This window comes from Micrasema longulum, unplaced genomic scaffold, assembly GCF_059751315.1.
Source record: "Micrasema longulum isolate JH-2025_06_02 unplaced genomic scaffold, ASM5975131v1 h1tg000824l, whole genome shotgun sequence".
Lineage (NCBI taxonomy): Eukaryota > Metazoa > Arthropoda > Insecta > Trichoptera > Brachycentridae > Micrasema > Micrasema longulum.
Window position 1 is genome coordinate 344,612 of NW_028278016.1, and position 22,587 is coordinate 367,198.

The following is a 22,587-nucleotide window of genomic DNA, read 5'->3' on the forward strand; positions in this document are numbered from 1 at the left end:
TAAATTTGTTGCAAAAGAGAGAGAAAACATTTATCGAGAAGGGAATATGGATGTATAGGCATTTACAGGGCTTATGGCCTGTCATTGATTGGTTTAAGTGGCCACTTTACACTTTGTGCAACATTCACCATTCTGCTCATGTTTGAACATCCACATTTCCTTGACGCTTCCATCTGTTGACTTTTGTGAAGTAAAATAACTGAAACCTTTATCACGTGGATGAGATTCATCCGGCTGAACCAAATAACCTTCTAGGTATGAAGTAATTTTTATACTTCATACTTGTTTTCTTTTTCTCTAGTAAAAAAAGGTTTAAAATATAATCGTACAAATTACGTTTTTTTTTTAATGTTAAAAAACAATTATCCAATTAAATGTATAAAAAATAGTATTAAAATAAACATACGGAAGCCCTTTTCCGAAACATTAGAAATATTTTTAAAATCTTTAATATGTTGAAATCTTTATTTGTGATTGTATGATTTGATTACGTATAGTAAAAAGATTTTAATACAATAACTAATTGAGGGAAAATCCAAAGATAATAGGATTACCTGATTAATTTTATTTTTAAACATTGATTAGAATATCACAAAATAATATAAATAGCTAAGGCTAAACTGTTTCAGTTATCACTTACAAGATGTTCCGCTTCGTAGTATTGGCTTCTTTCTTGGTTCTGGCCCATGGTAAGTAACGCATATTTGTTTTTCAATAATTTAATTTTTCTTTAGAAAATCGGCATTTTAAGAATCGATATTTATTATTTATAGATATGTTACAATTTCAGCAGTTTTTGCCAACTAGTACTGATTTACATTTCTTATTTATTTATATACAAAATACAACTTTTCAGCGAAGTCCGGAAATGTACGATAGTTGCCGATCATGTATGTAGAATATTTTGGGAATTATAATAAAAACGTTATTTTCGGTTTTCATTGGATTGATTAACGTTAAATATACTGATGGAAAAATTTTCTTACTTAGGAATATTTTGTCTCAATTTATTGCCGTGTGATGCAGTTTCTTTTAAACTAAAATTGATTATTCATTTTAAATATTAGATTTTAAATAATATAAATAAATTGTTCAAATATTAAAACTATGTTTTTGAAACTTGGTTTGAATTATTATTTAAAAAAAAAAACAAAAAATAATCACCTAAAAATTTATGTTTACATTTTTATTTTTTCAAAGAAAACTATTTGAAATTATCTTCAAACTTTCCCAAATAATAACGTCTTGTACATTGTTCTTAGTGGTGGGGGTTAGTGTTACGCAAGCTCCTGACGTCACTGCGACCTGTGAAGATCTATTGTGACGGGCCGTCTAGTACATTAACATTCATGCTTATCAAAATGTAATCAGATAAATAATATATTATTATAATAAAAATACGTGTGTAGTTTTATTCCACTTATATATACGTAAAACTATAGACGTATTTCTATTATTATAATTAAAATGCAGTTCCACCAAGAAAAAAAACTCAATTAAATAAATAATATATACGTACTTTTAAAAATATATGTTTTTGCACAATTGAGGGCATTGGAAGCAAAGATAGCAACCTACAAAAAAATTTTTTTTTGGTTATGATGTCATTCTGTAGTTCATCAATTTTATTTTTTGAAAAATCAGTTGAGTTGTAAATGTAGTTTAAAATCATACTTCTGATGGTTTAAAAATAGTGTTTGGAAGCAAACATAGCAATATTCATCAGCCATTTTATTCGATTAATGACAGGCTTGAGGTTTTAATTTTCAAAATGGCGCTGCCATACAAATATTAAGAAAAAAATTTTGAATTCGTGTTTCTATTAAAGCTAATTTATAAGTATCTTAAAGTTTAAGTTCAGCGAAAATAACATTTCCAACATGAAGATTCCCTTTGGCATTATTGTAGCAATTTTTGTTATTTTTCTCGAAAACACCAAAACGGGAGTTTCCTATCTTTGCTTCCAATGCCCTCAATTTATTCCAGTTTACTATCTAGTTTTAATCTCACAGAAACGCTCGAACGGATTTGTAGTGAATCATCATCATCATCATTCCCTTTCTGCACCTAGTGGTGCATAAGGCACTGCATTGGTATGCCAATCGCAGCTTATCTTAATCATTTTGGTTAAATGAAGGTAAGATGATCAGTCGAGGTACCAGTCGAGTGACTACAAAAAATTCTAGTCTGAAAACGACCCTATAAATAAATATTTCATATCAACCATGTTTAGTAAATAATTATCTATCTTCGGTGTAAACATTGCTTTTATTATTTTTCTAGGGGCTACCCTTGGTCCAATCTTTGGTATTGGCCAAGCTCCCATTGTCGGTGGTGAGCAAGCCAGCATCACTGATGCTCCATGGCAGGTGGCTCTCCAGTACGCTTCATCCGGCACCAACTACAATCTCCGTTGCGGCGGCTCCATCATCAGCCCAACTGTCATCCTGACCGCTGGACATTGCACAACTGGGTAAGAATCATCTGTTTTGTTTTTGCAGTATGATATATTCATTAGAATTTCTTTACTCGCACCGTAATAGTGAAGCCTGAATTTTTTCAACAAAATACACCGTACTGCGAATTTACTGGAAGTGCGTATGTGGCACAGATTTATATTTATTTACACTCTTTATCAAAATACAATTCCATGTTCACTTTGCCCAGCTAACAAGGGTACATACCCCGTTCCAAGCTAGGCAATTACATTTAAATATATATTAATAGTTAACAAATTAATATAGAGCACAGACAAACAGAAAGGGGTCTAAAAAGTTGCACTTTGGATCACATTGAACGTAAAAATTATTTAAAAAAATATTCCATACTACTTTTAGCCCTCAACCGAGGTTTGAAGTTTATCACTGTTTGAGCATTTTGTTAATTATCTATATTGATAAAATTATTTTGTGTTAGTAAAGAAATAACTCAATCACATAACGAATTCGAACGCGCTTTATAAAACTACCGAAATGGACAAAGTTTACACTCCGCGGAACTAATTCCGTCGAGCGCCTGGCTTATATTGACGAAAACAATGGCCCATTAAAACAATGCTACCCATTTATTACAAAACAAAGTGCAACTCACGCCCTTAGATACTTATTAAATAAGATTTAATGCACATTATAACATTTAATTAGACTCATTTTCTTACTTAAATACGAAATGACAGACGGTTTACTCCAGAAAATCGACTTTTTCAAAAAATTCAAGCTCTGGTTGAGGGCTAAAAGTAGTATCGAATATTTTTTGCAGTTTGAGTAATCCAAAAGACAACTATTTAGACCCCTTCCATTTCGAAATTCGGAAAAAAAAAATATCAGCCCACCCCTAGTGTATATCGATCGATTGGTTCGAATGGTTTAATTTGATTTTTTTATTTGATTATACGTTATTATACTAATGAATAATTTAATATCCACATCTAGGTCAATTAGAATCACAAGAACGCAATTTTTTTAAATGTATATATTTTTAGTTAAAAATATTCATTTGAAATACTTCTTTTTGTACTTAAAATAATGTTCAACTATAAAGTGGTACATTATTTTTTTACAAGGACATAAGTCCTTGTTGAATTTTTAGTTTTTATTTAAACTATTATTTTGTGTTTATATAGCTTACACAATGATTTGAATCTGCGTTTATCGATACATTAGCTAGTGTACATCAATCTATTGCTACATTATGGAAATATAATAATCAGTAATTGTACATACCAGTGGCGAGCCGTGATTTATTTTATGGGTAATCTATTAAAAATGTTCATTAATTTGTACTACATATAAGTACTTACATAACATGTAAGTAATGTTATTATAAATAACTATTTTTTTGTAATTCTGTGAAAATCAACTCAAACAACAATTATTATTAACCACGCGATAAACGTAGTTTTATTCTACACTATTTTAATACAATACTTGCACAAAAGTTTATTAACAAATACCACAATGACATTCCGCAGATATTTCCATTGTGATCTGTCATTGACAGTACTGTCAAGACTTGAGCACTGGCCGATTTCTTTAAAAATGAATAATGCCTAAAACGGCCACTTCGAACGCCACCTGTCCTATGTGATACATAATATGTCAACGGTATCCCATCAAAGAAAAATAGTCCTTCGGAAAAAATGTTAGAAATACTAGTTTCCAAATAGAGAATCTTCTAAAAATATTTGTAATCTGCAAGTTTGTTTTAGTACTAAAAAAGCCGACTTGGGTTAAAGACGATAAATACAGTGTACTTTTTTGTATGGAAGAATAAGCTGAGGTAATCGGCTAGTTTCATCGTTCAGTAAGAATGGGCTGGGCGCGCTTCATTGATATTTTTTGTAGAAAGATATAAACGGTGATTTATAATAAATTACAATTACTTTTTTTCCCCCCATAAACAGGGTTGCTATAAATTATTATTATTAAAAGTCAATTATAATGGTAAGCTGTGCATAATCGCTTACTTTGACGATTCGCCCCTGGTACATACATATCTGGGTCGATTAGAATAAATGTGAAAAAAAAAACTTAAATTCATATTTCATATCCATGGTGTCTGCAATCGAATCTAGGACTACATGCATAAAAGTGGGCACGTAGATCAACGATTTTCAGAAAAACCTTTCCTAAACAATTTAATTGTTCTTCTTACAAATGCATTATTTGTACGATGTCTCATGTCTCACAAACATTTTCAGAACAAGCGCAACTAGGTGGCAGGTTCGTGCTGGATCTAGCAACCACGCTTCAGGTGGTAGTGTACATGCCGCTTCCAAGGTCGTCACCCACGAGAGCTACTCTTCATCCAAGATCGACTACGACATGGCTGTGATCATCCTCGCTACCCCTATCACCGTCGATGGCACCAATACCAAGCTGATTCCTCTCCCAGCACAAGGAGAAGATGTTGCTGCTGGATCCGATGCTTTGGTCACTGGATGGGGATCAACTTCCGTAAGATGCTCTAGATTTTTTCAGATAATGTTTTTCAGTCATTCAGTTTCTGGATTAACAAGCTTTGTTTGTTTTCAATTTAAGTGCCCAAAGTGTAAACCGTATTTTTTTTAAGTACAGCTTTGTTCTTTTAGTAATACGAGTAATATTCGTATACAGTGATATAACATTATTTATAATCTCACTAGACATAATAACCTGTTTCCAGATAGCTAGCAATGATTCTTAAGATTGCTTTGATTGATTGATTGATTGATTGATGCATGTTTTCAATTTTTAGAATGTAATTTAAAATGAACATACATAAAAAACACAATACAAACACATACATAGAAATGAAATATTATCATCGTGTAATAGTAGTTTTTAAATATATTATTTGAGATTTCGACTTAACTGGATTGATTTGTTAATTATTTTCAATGTGGATATTTAAAAAAAAAATTTGAATGCGCCGTATCCAAAAATATCTTTGATTAAATTTGTAATATTTAATGACCAATAATTATAATACGTCTACAAAGTGGAACGATAGATAAACTTTTATAATATTATTTTTGAATATTTAAAGCATTAACTTTGTGGTCAAACATTTTACTTAATGTTATTTAATATTTGTATATATAACCACTTACCGACTTTTCTATGTCTACCGGTTTCGAGACGTACCCGTCTCTTAGTCAGGAATTAAACCAACATGCAAATCCCACTTTACACCTTCACCATAGTTGTTGCACAAAATCACGTCTTGACCACTACTCCACGGGCAGCCTCCGTGGTGTAGTGGTCAAGACGCTTGATTCACGCACGGAAGGTTCCGGGTTCGATTCCCGGTGAGAACACGAAAATTGAAATGTGATTTTTCTCAAGCCTGGGTGCTCTGTGATGTAATTCACCACTGTAATTAGGCCTCCTGGCCTGTTGTGGTGCAAAAAAAATGTAAAATGTAAAAAAAAAAAATAAAACCAACACGACATGCATTTTAATAAGCACATGCACTGATTAGGACAAACATGCACTGATTAAATTATGAAAATATTCTGTTGTTTGAGAATTAATGAAAAATTAGAGGGGATAGAGGGAGGGAGTAAGCTTAATAGGGTGACCATTACAGTGGAACATCGTTTAAAAGACTATATTGGAAGTTTGTTTGATTGTTGATCAAAGGAACATTATTTTTTAAAGCTTTCTTAATGGGTGTATAGTGGGTTTTGCATGTTGGTTTAATTGGTGTCCGGGCGAAGAGACGGGTACGTCTCGAAACCGGTAGACATGGAAAAGCAGGTAAATAGTTATATACTCATATTTAATAACATTTAATAATATTATTTTCTTTAGTCCTCTAACGGGCGTCGTCAGATTAGTAAAAATCAACATAATTTTGTTGTAAATTGATTAGATTCATTTGTTTTTTCTTCAAAAAGCATTCAGCAATAAACCGAGATTTAACAGGGTTTTAAAAATTTATTCCCTCGAGGGTCAGTTATACTGACAAAAAAATATTTAAAAAATCTTGTCCTGTCGTCAAATTATTTCGCTTCTTCGTACTTTTTTCTAGTATCACGTGATTTACTTTAAAAAAAAACTAAAAAAAAACTTTAAGCCTTTTCAAACATTACATATATTTTCCTTTTCGGCAAATGGTTCAAAACAGGATAGTTTTTAAATAACTAATATCAGCGTGCAATGACAAAAAAAAACTTTTTTGAAATCTTGCACTTGATTGTGAGCCTAAAATTTAACAATTTGTTCAATGAGTAGGAAAAATTCCTCGGAATCTATTTAAGACTTTGAGTACCGGCCGAATACACATAGAATTTACCCTGTGCCCGGGCCATTTTTGTGAAATTTTTATGATTTGTGAAGGGTTTCTTAAAAGTGTCATAATTTTGAAAATACTGGGTTAAATCAATTCAAACGTCTCATACTTATTTGAAACAATGAAATAAATAAAACATGTATGATAGTTTTGCCAACATTGGCCTTTAGGGAGAGCCACATTACGCATTGCAATGTTCGCACATATACAGGGCCTCACTCCTTTTTTTGTGCTTTGTATCCCGGAGCCGTGTGAACACGTGATTATTATAACCATGCATTATGTCCCGGTCCCGTGTTTTCACATAGTTTACCAACAGCGAAAAAGTACTAATAAAAGTCAGTAGATTTCAATAAAATGCACTTTTTTAGATAGCTGGTAAACCACGTGAAAACACGGGACCAGGACATAACGTATGGTTATATAATAACGTGTTTACACGGCCCTAGGATACAAAGTGTTAACAATGTTTGTCTCATATTATAGACTAAAACATTAGTGAAGGGAATTATGCCACACCCTGATTTTACTCGATCGCTTATTTTGTTTTTTTTTCCCAGTCCGGAGGATCTGTCACTCCCGTTCTCCGCAAGGTTGTCATCCCCGTTGTAGACCAGGCTGACTGTGCTGCTGCTTACCAAGGATTCAACCCCATCACCGACAGAATGATCTGTGGAGGGCTTTTGGCTGAAGGAGGCAAGGACGCCTGCCAGGGAGACTCTGGTGGCCCATTCGTAGTTGGAGGAAAAATCGTCGGAGTCACTTCCTGGGGTAATGGCTGCGCTAAGCCCAAATACCCAGGCGTTTGGGCTAGAGTTCCATTCTTCGTGACCTGGATTCAAGGTCAAATGTAAATTAAAATCTTCCAGAAACTAAAAATTACTATTTCACAATTTTTTTATCCGATTGAAAACATTTTGTAAATAAACAATATTCTGAATACTATTTTTTCATTCCATAATAAGGCCATCAGAAAATAATTATTTCTTTTTTATCATATTTAATTAAATTGTGCAACAAATAGTGTATAGAATGAATAATGTATGCTGGAGAGCGAATTGGTGATAAACAAAAGTAAGTAAAAAGTTATGGTATTTGAAAGGGAAGTGAGTTTACTGACTGCATAATAAATGTAAACAACGAATGTCTTGAACAAGTAGAAAAATTTGTGTATCTGGGCAGCATGTTTTCAAAAGATGGAAGAGTAGAAAAATATGTTGAAAGGAGAATGAATACGGGTAACAAAATGAACAACGCACAGTAATTGCTAATAAAAATATGTCAATCGAAGCTAAACTAGCAATGCACAACTGAGTTAATTGAATAAAAATTGCAGCAAATAAAATTGCTAATGTTTTAAGTTTCCTTTCGTTCATGTAACGTAAAATCTGAGATAGTACATATATGCTCAAGCCATCTACAAACAAATATCTCATTCCATAGATTTAAATATTATAATCATTTATGCCTTTAAAATAGCCATAAATAATGAAGAGCTGGCACCCGCGGTATAGTAGGAATTTTCATTGGGGAATTTCTCACGGTTGAGTGAACATGATACAATTAAATATCCCCGTGTTATTTAAGATGGCGTCCTGGCGTCTTAGCCAGGTCTTAGCTCGCTGCAGAACGTTTATGAAAACATTTTTCAATATAATTTGTCCCTGGAGAATTCGTCGGCAGGTACTTTATTCCAGCATTAGATGCATTTTGTGGACGGTTAAATATGCATTCATTTTTAGATGTATTCCCCGACGACGGTATAGAATTTCTTAACTAATAACGATAATAACTTTTTTTAGTTGATTGACTTACTTTTTATTTGAACAAGAAACATAGGTAGGAAACAAAGAACATTAATTTACTAAAATCCAAAGTAATATAATTTAAATTTTTCCCGATAAACCGTCCAACGAACAGTAGTTCGTCATTATATGCAAAGGCATCAATTTTATTAGCACAAAAGTTTACTATAAACTACAGGCTTACGTTTATTATTATATCAGGTGTTTTTTTTGTGGCAACTAAAGAGTTTATGAGCTGCCGTTGACTCGTTTCAGTTTCTGTGCCCAATTACGGCGTTAATTGGCATATAAATAGTACACAATGACGCTGGAATAGAAAATTGTTACCAAGGGACATGTAGCAACTTTACAAAAGAGCCAATAGAAGTATATTTTTTCATTTATTAAAAAAAAAATATCATACGTTCGTATTATTTTGTAGTGATTCGGAGGTTGAACGGAGGGAGTCTGATTTTGGTTCCCGTTTCGCAGCTGTTGGTGACTTGTTGTTGGTACAGGTGGACCTGGTATTTAATGTTGCTAGTGTCTACGAGTGGTTTAAGTAGCCATTTTACACCCTGTGTCATTCGCCATTTTGCCTTAGTTTAAGTATCTCTTTTTCTCCAATTCGCGCAAAAACTGACGTGCTCTAAATATTGTTTATATTTTGAGTTTTTTTCCAAGTGAAAAAAAATAATGGTTTTTGCACATTTATTCACAATATTTACAAGCGTTGACTCGCAACGTTTTGAAAGTTTCCGCACCGTGTACTTTACCAATAATATGTTTTTTCAGTCCAAAAAGTTTATTGATGGAAAAAATTTGTTTTTCCTAGTTTTAAAATAAATATACTGGTTGCTAGTAAATATGTAGAAACATGCACAATTTGTGAGTACAAAAGCAATTTCAAGTTTTAAATTGAATAAGTTATTTTATCATGAATTGGTTCGGAGAATCGAGAACAGAAATAAATACATAAAAATATTTTGTTGTTGTTGTAAAATAGGATTTTTAAAAGAGGAAACATGATGAAATCGAATGCATAAAAAAATTATGATATTTACAGACATTTTGATTGTTTGACGATGCGTTGTTAGTTTTAAACTTTTTGCTTTAGATTTTCATTTCGTTCTAAATCAGATATCAGGTGAATCATTTATAGCATTGTTTGTCCATGAAAGCTATCGACTGGTGCGCGGCGTGAGAAGTTACCTACTAAAATGTGTCAAAGCGTTTAAAACTATTGAAAAACATGAAAATAATATATTAATAAAGTTTAGAATACTGTTCAACTCTAAAAGCGAGACTTATATCAACATAAAAAGGGTCATAAAGTACTTTATTTCCACTTACTACCCGGTACCAACTAAGCATTGAATAAAAATCGTTCAAACCTAAGAAGGCTGACCCAATTACGTACTTACCTGTAAACCATTCGAAGCAAACTCAAGTATTTTTATCATTAACACGTTATCCGCATCTATTATTTTTTCAACTTATTCTTTGGTACCTACTTATTTTTTATGTTTGATTTTTTTTATTAAAAGTGCATATATTGACAGTTCATCTATATTTATATATATATATATATATTATAATAGTAAAAATACTTTATAGTTTTATTCCACTTTTATTTATAATTATTTCATACGTTTTTTACCAGTGACCGGGTTTCGTCGTGACCGACATCGTCACACTGGTGGGAGACTAAACAAATTTCTATGTTATATACAAGTGCAAGCAGGGATTGTAAATAATGATTTTATATAATTATGTAAATAAAAGAATTTGAATTAAAATCATTTAAGTATAAGGTAATAACAATTATAAGAATATAAGTTTTGTTTGAATGTATATAATAAAAACTGGTGTAAAATATATAATTTTATGAAGTTTTATAATGAAAATGTATTTGAATTACATGTATTTAAATTTAATTAAAACTATAACAGGGGTCGCTGGTTGGTAGTTCCATCGACAGCTATGTCTCCGGGTCCGGGGGGTAATTAAGTGATTCTCTGAAAGTAAAAATTCCCGGCAGTTAATTCTTATCAATCGGATTCATTGTTTGTATTTTAATGGATACAATAATGGAGAAGACTAAAAAGTATTAAGACTATTAAGACTATAAGTATTAAGACTACAAAGTATTTTTATTATTATAATTAAAATGCAATTCCACCAAGAAATGTCAGTAGAAAAACTCAATATATATATATATATATATATTAAAGGCAAACTTTGCATGTGTGTCCTCGATAGACTTAATAACTACTAGACCGATTTACGAGTGGATTTTTGCTTATTGATGAGCTTTGTCCTGGGTATAATTATAATTTTTAAAATCTTTAATCGGTTTTGTAGGAAAAAAAAGTAAGATGAGTAAATGTTTTTTATCGTTATCGGGGCTGCATTCGAAGAGAATGCAGCTACTAAAAATTTGGTAGTATTTTATTTTTTCACATACAAAAAAGTTTGTATTTGAATGTTGACAAACAAAATGAGTTTTTTATGGATCAAAATCAGATTATTTCCTTATATTCTTTATAATTTCTACCCATTTTTTTAAACTGGTTTTTTAGTAATACTAAAATAATATTAACTGGCGCTCAATACATTTTTGAAAATTGTATTTTTCGTACAATCGTACATTAAATGCATCCCTGCTGACACAAATAGCAGTTTGACATTTGCAAAAAATATTCTAAATTAGAATATTTATTGTTTAAAGTTTCAATTATAAACAAGTATCGACTTACAAATGAAAAGTTACGGAATCTTTTTTACATTTATCCGAACAGTTTTTACACGCTTCAATACTCTAGGCATTTTGGTTTAAAATCAAACGTCTATTAATTAAATAATAGCACATTGTTTGAAGATAGTTGTAATGCGTATATTAATATACCCTTATGTATAACATATGGAATTGGAAAAATAACAAGAATAAAAGTAGGCCTAATGCTTTCGAAATGTGATCTCCCAGAAAATGTGAGGTAAAACTGTGTATGATAGGTGCACAAAAGTCAACATCTGTAAGGTTTATACGGCTGAGAAAGCTTTATAAACAAAATTAGACCTAAGTTGGTTTGAACATGTAGAGCGAAAAGACGGCGAAAGAACGGCTAAAAATATCAAATATGCAAATGTTGATGGACGCAGAAAATGAGGAAGACCGAGAAAGACACGGCATGACCAAATCCGGCGCGCGTGCATGAGAAGAAGGGAAGCGACATTTGTATTTTTTATTTTTTATTATCGAATTTTTTTGCACCACAACAGGCCAGAAGATCTAATTACAATGGTGAATTACATTACTGAACACCTAGGTTTGAGAAAGATCACATTTAATGTTTGTATTCTCACCGGGAATCGAACCAGGAACCTTCCGTGTGTGAGTCAAGCGTCTTGGCCACTACACCACGGAGGCCGCTGTCTACCTTTATGGACAAACGCCGCGCTGGCTTGTTTGTACGTAAATTAATATAAATGAATAATTTAACTTAAATTAGTAATTCAACTTGTTTGTACGTACATTAATATAAATGAATAATTTTAACTTAAATTAACATATTATAAAAGAGATTTAACATTTTAGAGAAGGTAATATAGAAGTCTAGGCATCTACAAGGCTTATGCCTTGTCATTGGCTGGTTTAAGTGGCCACTTTACACACTGTGTAACATTCACCATTCTGCCCATATTTGTGAGCAGTGAGAAAAAAAAAATATTTTTTTTATTTGAACATGCATATTCCTTAAATTCTTTCGTCTGTTGATGTTTGAGAAGTTAAAAGGCCACTAAAACCAGCCAATGACAGGTCATAACATAAGCCCTGTAGATGCCTAGACTTCTATATTACTTTCTCTAAAATGTTCTTCACCTCTGTTGTAATATGTTAACATAAACAGCTCCTCAGAGCGTTGAATCCAGTCCTTGTCTACAAAAATTTGGAAAAACTAAAAATATTAATTTTAACTTCGTTTTATTAGTTACCGGGTTCCAGGTTATTCCGACAAATTTTAACAAGAAAACGTCTTTTGAAGAAGAGACTTTTTGGCGTCACTTCCCTCCGTATAAAATGTTAGTTATTCATTGGCAGTACCTACCACAGAGCACGGCAAATGGCGCCCAATGGAGCGAAGGATGTTAAAGTAAACACAAAAACCGTCTCGCTAATATAAATTCCAGTTTCCACTGCATTTTGTAACTATTTCAAAGTTGTGATTCCATTTTGGTCGTAAAATGAAATCCGAACTTTACAGACCCGTCCGTGGTTTATGGTTGCGACGAAGGTTTCGGACTTTGGATCACTTTGTCTCCGATATTTGGGATTTTTCCAATAGTGAAAGCATCCGGTACAAATAATATTTCCCCTCGAAAGCTTTTTTTATATTCTCAAATAAAGAAATTTACATCACCGTGTCCAATTTAATTTTGATGAAAAAATACCCTTTTTATTCAGCTCTGACTTAAATCAAACCAAAGAAAATTAATTCTTTTTTTTAAATTCATATTCGTTTCTTTGTAACGGTGAAATGTAAAATGGGGCTAGATTTTAAATGCAATATATGCACGGTACCATGACAAGTTGGTGGTTATTATGATGTTTATTTATTTTATAAAAACATGCAATGGTTAAATAACAAAATATTTATTAATTTTATTTAATGCTCAAAATACACAATTTTGTCATAGGACAAATATATTTTTTTATGTCACGACTTGTTAGAAAATTCCGTGTTAAGTCGAGACTCTTCTATATATAAATTTAAAACATTTACAAATATATTAAACAATATACAAAATAATAATAAAAAAATGTAATTAGTGAAAATTTATACATGTCAAGAAACGGAATGCAGAAAAGTCATTTAATAATACATGGCAATATGTTATTAATAATTTACAGTAATTTTTTAATTTAATTCGGTAATTAATTAATAGTAAAAAAAATAAAAAAATAACCAGTAAAGTAATGAGAGTAACTCAACTATATGGTAAAAGATGTAATTTAATAAACATAATAATAAATAGTTTTCTGCTTCGATTAGTAATACTTAAAATATATATTTACAATGAATTAAGCATCACCATTAAGTTTATTCAAAGATAATATTAATATATGAATAATATTAATATTATCTTTGATAATATTTACGTATATGAATAATAATGACGACAGCATCGATATTATATATTTATAATTATTTTTTTTATTTTTTTATTTATTTTTATTTATTGGGGATATCAACAGTAATACATGTAACAAAAATATAACAAATAAAATATACGGATAATAAAACCAATGACAGATATCCACAGAAATACATTAAATACACGTACAATACATACTAGTGTGTTTGTGTGAGTGTAAGTGAGTGAGAGGGTGGGTGAGTGGGTATTATATTGGAATGAGGGTGGACATGTGTGTAAATATTGCAGAAGTGTCAAGTGTCAAAAATATAAATATATACAAAATACTAAAATATTAATTTCATTTTTATTTATTCATTTAATCTATATTTCTTTATATATTTATTATATATTTATTCGATTGAAAGACAGACCAGCAATGTTTCTAAATAATAATCACAAATATTAAATTATGGTACATTCTACAATGTGTGAGTGCGTGTATATATGTAAAAGGGTGAGTTTGTGTGCATCATTATAAAACAAGTGGGAGTGTATCGTAACCGGAAAGAATGAGACGTAATTTCTTTTTAAATAAATTAAGGGTCACATAAAATATATCAATAGATAAAAAAAAAAGAATAACAATTTGAATGAGAACGATAATTATATGTTCATAAAGTAATGAAAATACATTTAATTAAAATCTGTAAAAATGACTATGGTAATGGTATTTATATTTTTTTTCTGTGCGATGTCAGATAGACTTTCTACACCGGTTTAAAATTCGCATTTTGGATTACCTGAAATCGACGCACCCTATGGAACAAGCGGCACGTTTTACGTTACCGCTCCATACTTTTACGAAATGTTTGTTAGAAGCGCACCCAACGGGCATGACGCGTAACGTCAAAGTGAAGTGACGCCAACCGCGAGCTGTTTTGTATGTATCCGATTTTAAACCCTAAAATTCTGAATGAAAACACACCTTTTAAGCATTGTTAGATATATTATTGGAATTGTGAAAATCCGCTTTATAAATTTTACATATTCTCGCCGTTGCTTCCGATTTGTGAAAGCACCCTATTTCTAAGATTGTAAAGTAAATTTCCCAGATAAAGTGTTACCCTGTAGAGTTCTAATAAAAAGCCATGAAAAATATTTCAGCGTCCGGGCGGAGAAAAAATACAGTTCTGTTAATGAAATAGAACCAGAAGCGTGGACGAGTGTTTTCGATTCAACGGCCGCTTTCAGGTGAAAATCCCGAAAAAGCAAATTGAATGAAGATAAATCCGCCTAGTAGTGTAGTAGTTGGAGCATTAGCCTGTCATGCTTGAGGTTTTAGGCTCGATTTCTGCCAGGAAAATATGGATGTTAAAGATGGTCTGGATGATAAAAATCAGGTTGTGGTCCCGTGGCTAGTGTCTCGGACTCACAGACCAAAGGTCCGTGGTTCGAATCCCACTCTACCCCAACTTGATTCAATTTTCTAATAGTGAGTTATTTACAACTCGTTGAAAATGGCCCTCAAAATAAAATATTTGGGTAAATCATAAGAACGCAAATATTTCTCTGTAAAAATGGTTCTACATTGCACTATTTCATTTCTCCTGGACTGGTACCTGAAATGTAAGGCTGGTCACCTTGCCTTCATGTAATAGATGATCGAGATATGCTGCATTTGGTGTTCAGATACAGTGCCCTATGCATCACTGCGTACAAAAAAGGAAATTATGATTTATAAATCTGCCGTTTAAATATTTATAAATTATAATTCGATTCACCAGTAACCAAAAATTAAAATTGACTAAAAATCATTACTTAAGAGGACACATGCACTGGTGCACTCAAATCTTATGTAACACGTTTTCCATTATAACCCGAAGCGGAAATTTCGAACAACTTTCCTATGACGCGGTTTCCATATAACGCGAAGCGAAAATTGCAAACAGCTCTCTTATAACGTGGTATTTTTACAACGCGGTTTTCATATAGCGCGAAGCAAAAATTGCAAACAGCTCTCTTATAACGTGGTATTTTTACAACGCGGTTTTCATATAGCGCGAAGCAAAAATCGCGAACAACTTTCCTATGATGCAGTTTCCACATAACGCGTTTTTCATGCAAAACAACATTCTAACAACGTAAATAACTTGAAAACTTTATCTATTGCGTTCATTTGCACGATGTTCAATTGGGAAGTACAAATGTTATTTGTGTACATTGAGTGTGTTGTGTACATTCCTCTGAATATAAACAAATGAAAAAGCACCGCGCTTTATCTTTAGTTATATTAAACTTTTAAGTATATTTTTTAACCTTTAAAAAATATTGCTTTTTTTAAATTTTTGTTTTTTTTATTTTTAGTTTTAAAATCGAATGACTTCCCTCATTTTTCGTGCATTTTTCCCGATGTTTCCTTCAAAACTTGGACTTAGAGAATGAAATTCTCATATCATATGTAAACAATGCAAAATGCATCGGTCTGATTTATGTGCAAAATCATTATTTCTGAAATTCACTTAAAGTGCTTTCAATGTAACCCGGTACGAATAATCTAATTTGTATCAATTCCGAGTTTCAAAAAGCGCGGTTTTCATATAACGCGGCAGTGGTTTCCATATTACACGAACAAACGATTCGCTTTATAGGAGGGTTGACTGTAAAATGGTCTTATTTAATGAGAACAAACAATGCATGAAATTTTCCTTTGAATTCTAAGTAACAAGTGATTTTCTGTTGTGTTCAATTTTCGAACAAGCTTGATTACTTTTAAATTGATGTAAGTTTTGTTAAATGTATGTACTCGTATGTAAATCGAATATAACAAAGCGTTAATAGATTGGTTTTGCAAAGTTTTCTTTTGTTTAAGCATTCTACTTTGTGTTTTTTGATATAAAATCGAACTCATTGCTGATGTTGATGGCAGCTACGTATAGCTACTATCGTTTCCCACAAAATGTCAAATTTCGTTTTTGAATAGTAACGTGTAGAAAATTACAATAGCTTTCAGTACCTTTATGGAGATTTTCATTGAAAATTTATTTTATTTAAAAAAAAACAACAGTCAAAAAGAAACCCAATATATACAAATAAAAAAAAATAAACGCCAATAGGGAAATATCTCGTAAAACGAATGCCGATAAAAATATATGAAATGGATTAAGTATAAACTGTATTTTCAAGTCAATATGGATATTGTGGAGAAATGTTCTCATACATAAATGTAAAAAAGAAACTCGATAAAAATACGTTCGTAGAAAAACGCGACGTGTTTGGCCTTGGTTGTTGTGACGATTCGTGAAACGCAAATTTCAATGGCAAAGAACAAATAAACACGAATCGTGACGTATTAGGAGCGTGGCCAATGAAATTACCGTTTTTGCGGGAATTCAAAATTACAAAATCATAAGTTCTATTTTTTATGCTCCTAATAATTAGCAAAAAAAAAACTTTTTTCAAATTTATAATAATAGAAAAAAGATAACAACAAGTCTTGCAGCTATTGAGCGCATGGACGGTTGAAATTCTAGACCCCATTTACTAAACTTAGATATTTGATAGTGGATATCATTTACAAAATATGATAAATATGATATGATAGCTAACATCATAAAAAGTCTTGTAGCTTTAAAACGCATTTACTAGTAGAATTTAAGCAACATAAGAATGATTTTAAAAAGTGAACAATAAAAATAATAAAAAAAAAACAATAATATACATCGAGCAAAGAACTAGTAAGTAGGCAATCAAGTGAACACGTAACAGCACAAAAAGTAAAGGATAAAAAACTAAACAAAGATAGCATTCCTTAACTTATAATTAAGGTTAACAAGATGATAGACGCTACTCAAACTCGAAGGGTCCCTGTTTTATTTAGGTATGCAGTTTACAGGATCTATTGTTCTTTTCCCAGTAAATAACTGTAAAAACATTTGGTTTTCATTTGACTGTTCCCTGGGAGATAATAGTAGAAACGCATCTGTGTGCGTAGTCTAGAGTGTAGGTACCAAGGAATCTATCCGCTTCTTCTTAATTTTGTTTGTTATTATAAGACGCATGTTTCCCGCTTAAAATTTCTGATTATTATTATTTTACTTTGATTAAGATGTCAGATAAACTTGTGTATTACTTTTGATATTTGAGCAATTTTATGTGATACAGGAAAAAAAAGTGTCATTTGTATTTTTAAATGAACGTAGATAGGTAGCACTATATTATTCAGATTATATTCATTTTATTGTACACATTTATCATGGTTTTATAATAAATATGATAAATGTGTATAATAAAATGAACATTTCTCTGACAATCCGGTATCAATTTCCCCATTGAATCTGGGACTATGTATCTCTTGTCCTGTAAAAAGTGTTGGATATATGGGAAAGTGTATTTTGTTTCCTAGAAGTCTGGTAAGCTGGGTGGGATTAGCGTCCTCAAACCTCCCGCGAATGTGCTTGGAAAAACCCGTTTACGTTTCGAGGGAATCTCCTTTATTCCTGTTAGCACACTGCCTGATCTAGGGGTCGAGGGACATAAAAACATTTATCTCGTGTTATGATATTGGTCGCCATTCCAGGTTAGCTTAAACCACTTCACAGAAATTGGCGACAAGGCTGTATTTTTATTTATTATTTTTATCATCTTTTATTCAGGAAACATACAGTATAATTACAAAGTTTTATATTTTACACTATATATATTATATTATATTGTAATTATATCTAAGGTTATCAAATAACTATTTTTATTTTTTTAAGTACAAAAAAAGAAGGGAAAAAAACATAAATGGAAGTAGTTTAAAAATTAAAATCAAAGTAAAAAAGTTATTTCAAAGCTTGTTGTTAGTATTTAGAAAAAAATTGGCAAAAGTAATTAGAAGGTAAGAATTAAAATAAATAATGAAAAACATGCCCAGATGCAAAGAAAAATACTTCCAAAAAGGAAAAATATATGAATATACATTCATACTTTAAAGGATTCAAAGAAACAATGAGAAGAATCTTTAAATGAAATATAAGAATGTAAATTTAAGTAAATTTAAAAACATCTTAAAAAATAACAACACATTTTAGTAAGAAAAGCATTATGTTTTTAAAAATTTAAAAATTGTTTTCAGGCGTTGCCTAGTATGTGAAATAATTCAGTCAGATAAATATCTTCACAACAATAAAGGTTTTAGCTCTTTAATTTCACTAAAATCAACAAATGGAAAAATTGAAGAAATATGAATGTTCAAATATAGGCAAAATTGTGAATGTTACACACTGTGTAAAGTGGCCACTTAAACCAGCCAATGACAGGTCGTAAGCTCTGTAAATGCCTAGACTTCCATATTCCCTTATTTAAGGTATTCTCCATCCCTGTTAATTCCAAAAGTAATTAAAAGTAGTTTAGTCAAGCGCAGCAAAGAAAAAAGATAGAATAATAGGTATATCAAGTAATCATTGAAATTTGAAAATACAATAGTGTATTGTTCCTATAGAACAAACCTTTTGAACTTTTTCAAAGATGGTGAATGGTAATTATATTTATTTATTCATGCATTTCATAATATATATATATATACAGTTTTTTTTTCACTTTGCCTAGCTGTGTGAAACAGTACTTATGATTTTCTTGTTGTTTTACTGTAGAATGTTTTATTATTTAAACTTTCTACTAAATATGTTGTATAATTTTTAGGTTAATTTTTTAAATATAAATCTTGTATAATATTTGGTTTTAACTTTTTTTTAAATAAATCTTGGGTATAAGGAAATTCATGTTTTAGAAAAAAAAATATATTAAGCCAAATATGTTAATATTATAAATGTTTGTAAAAGGCAGATTTGCCGTTTATGTCAATAAAATAAATAAATAAATATAAGGAAGAGATTTAAAACCAAAAGCAGTTGATAAAATTTCATTAAAGCGATATTAGCAGTAATAAAATATTTAGTAGAGAAATTTGATTAAAAATTACAATATGAATGTATGTAATGTGAAGTGATGTAAGAGAAAAAGGGATCAATGGGAGTTTTATTCAAAAGTTTTCAATACACTGTTTTTAAATAATTGTAATCTTGTATGATAAATATCTATATGGTTGAAAAAGCTGTTAAAAGTGGAACACGATCCATGCAAAAACGAACTCTGACAATAGTTCGTATTGACGCTAGGTATTCGAAAGGTTGGGTGATTTCGTAGGGCACGTGATGGACAGTTAATTTGAATTTTATTTAGCAGCTGGGACGAATTGGCTAGACTGTTTATAATTTTATAGAGAAAAGTGAGATTAATAAGTTTGTGAAAACGTGCAGATAAGTCATAATTCGGAAATATAAGAGGGCATCGGAAATTCGAATGTTTTAAAAATTTATTTTGTACTTTCTCCAGCCCATCAATATTTATTTATTTATTAATTTACATATTAATTATTACATTTAAGTGCAGCAGTGAAACATCAGTGTGTAAATTTAGTTAAAAGTAAAGATAACATAAGAAAAACTAAAAGATACAATAATAAGTAAAAATAAGGAAATGTACCAACATAGGTATAGGGTACATAGAAAAATATTTAATAAATTTACAAATTAAAACATACACACATACATATACATACATATAAGTTTTTATATTGTTATAGAGATACAAGAGAAAAAAAAAAGTAAATAAAGAACAATATTAAGAAATTTTATACAAATTAATTTATAACCTTTTGAATACTTAACCTATATTTATATAAAGACAGACGAAATATATCAACTTCACCATAGTCGTAACCTAACCGGTGTAGTCTAGGTATTGATGAATTGTAATAATAATTGTGACTGCCAGGAGATTCAAAAATATAAGTAATGTATTGTGGATTCCAAATGATAGACGCAAATTTAACATGGGTTGTTACATAGCCATAATAAAGGTTTTTTTTATGTATAAAAAGGTACAGTATACAACTTATTTTCATTACATTTCTGGATAAAAACACAACTTTCATCTGTTGCGAAAATTGGTTGTTGTTAGGGAAACTCCCACGTTGGTTTTTTTTTTCTTCAGTTTAGTGCCGAAATACGGCGTTTATTGGTCGGGTTCTATCGTTCTTGATGATTCTTTAGCAGTGACGTTGCACTGAATTTGTCGTTAAATTTTATTATTAATGATTTACGTCATGTGTATAATGAATTAGTCATGCACAATAGGTCACACAGAGTCCTACACAGAAAGGGTTCAGAAGAAATTTCTTCGGTTTCTCTTCGTGAGAGAGTGCGGATATTATACATGGCTATCCCACTAAGTTTCTCCATGCTATGCTCGGTTACAACAGTTTGAAGACAAGAAGGAATGTGTATTTAATTACGCATTTCTTTCGATTGCTGCGCGGTATTATTGATTACCCTGAAATTATGCGGAGCATCAGCTTTTATGTTCCGGATAATTACCCTAGACAGCGGCAACATAGACTGTTTCACATTCCAATATACAAGACTAACCTGCCAATACTTATGCCTGTTGGAAGGGCTATCTGTGTGTTAAACAATACTACTTTGGACATTGACATTTTTAACGTTTTTCGTTACAAGATTCAATTACTTTTTAACATAATATTATTCTCAAGATATTATGTACTCGTATACCTATGTGTATAAATATTTATTTGAAAGGTGTTTTCACGCTAGAATATTTCATAGTCCCTGGACTAGTACCTGAAGCGTAAGACTGATCATCTTACCTTCATGTTATTTTTTATCAAGATACACTGCGATTGGCGTACCAATGCAGAGCCCTATACACCATTAGGTGTGGAAAGGGAATAGTAATAATACCTACGTGTTATTTTTATAAATATCTAATTTTAGTAACCTTTTATTATAATTATTTCTATATGTATGAATTGAGATACCCTATTTTGTACTGTACATATATATGAATAAATAAAATTGAATTTGAAATTAAAACGACAGGATAGTGTTTTATTTTCTCAATTTTTAAAATTGTTTAATTTTTTATTTATTTTATTATTTTGTTTTGCATTTTTTGTTTTTTTTTAAATGTTATTTTGTAAACTTGCCAAACACAAGAGCCAGACTCTTTTTTGGCAAGTTCAACCTTAAAAAAAAAATGCATTGTGTAAAACACAAAACGCTAAGTGGCTTTCTTCGGACTATGCTCTAGATTCCCGGTAAAATAATTTGGCGCGTTAGTGTGTCGTCGATCTATGAACGTTGTACAAACACAAAAAAAAAAAACAAAAACGAAATTTTTGTAGACAAGGACTGGATTCAACTCCCTGGGGAGCTGTTTATATTAACATATTACAACAGAGATGAAGAACATTCAAGAGAAGGTAATATAGAAGTCTAGGCATTTACAGGGCTTATGACCTGTCATTGGCTGGTTTAAGTGGCCACTTTACACACTGTGTAACATTCACCATTATGTCCATGTTTGAACATCCACATTTCCTCAACTCTGTTGACTTTTGTGAAGTAAAAGGGCTGAAACCTTTATCACGTGGGTGAGATTCATCCGGCTGAACCAAATCACCTACTAGGCAACGCCTGAAAACAATTTTCTAATTTTTATACTTCTTGTTACACAGTGTGTAAAGTGACAGGTCATAAAACCAGCCAACGACAGGTCATAAGCCCTGTAAATGCCTAGACTTTCATATTCCCTTCTCAAAAATGTTTTCCCTCTCTGTTGAAATAAATTTTAATATGAACAACTCCCTAGGGAGGAAATCCAGCCAGTCTGCAAGCATTTGGACATAATAAATTATAGTTGGCTTAGATATTTGCTAAATAAATCCACAGATTTTGGACGCTTTCTTGGAAATGTGGTCAATGTGATGGTTGAATTTATGTTTGTTATCCAAAAGTATCCCAAGATTTCGAATTGTCTCGTTGTTCAT

General features: G+C 31.2%; 1 protein-coding gene across 1 annotated transcript; it reads left to right on the forward strand.

Moving 5' to 3' along the window:
* The first annotated feature begins 637 nt into the window (after positions 1-637).
* Positions 638-7,714, forward strand: LOC148278807 (trypsin Blo t 3-like). The gene is made up of 4 exons (XM_088230871.1): positions 638-689; positions 2,284-2,473; positions 4,700-4,955; positions 7,335-7,714. The coding sequence occupies exons 1-4, from the start codon at positions 644-646 to the stop codon at positions 7,626-7,628; spliced, it is 786 nt and encodes a 261-aa protein (XP_088086997.1). The 5' UTR covers positions 638-643; the 3' UTR covers positions 7,629-7,714.
* Positions 7,715-22,587: the final 14,873 nt, after the last annotated feature.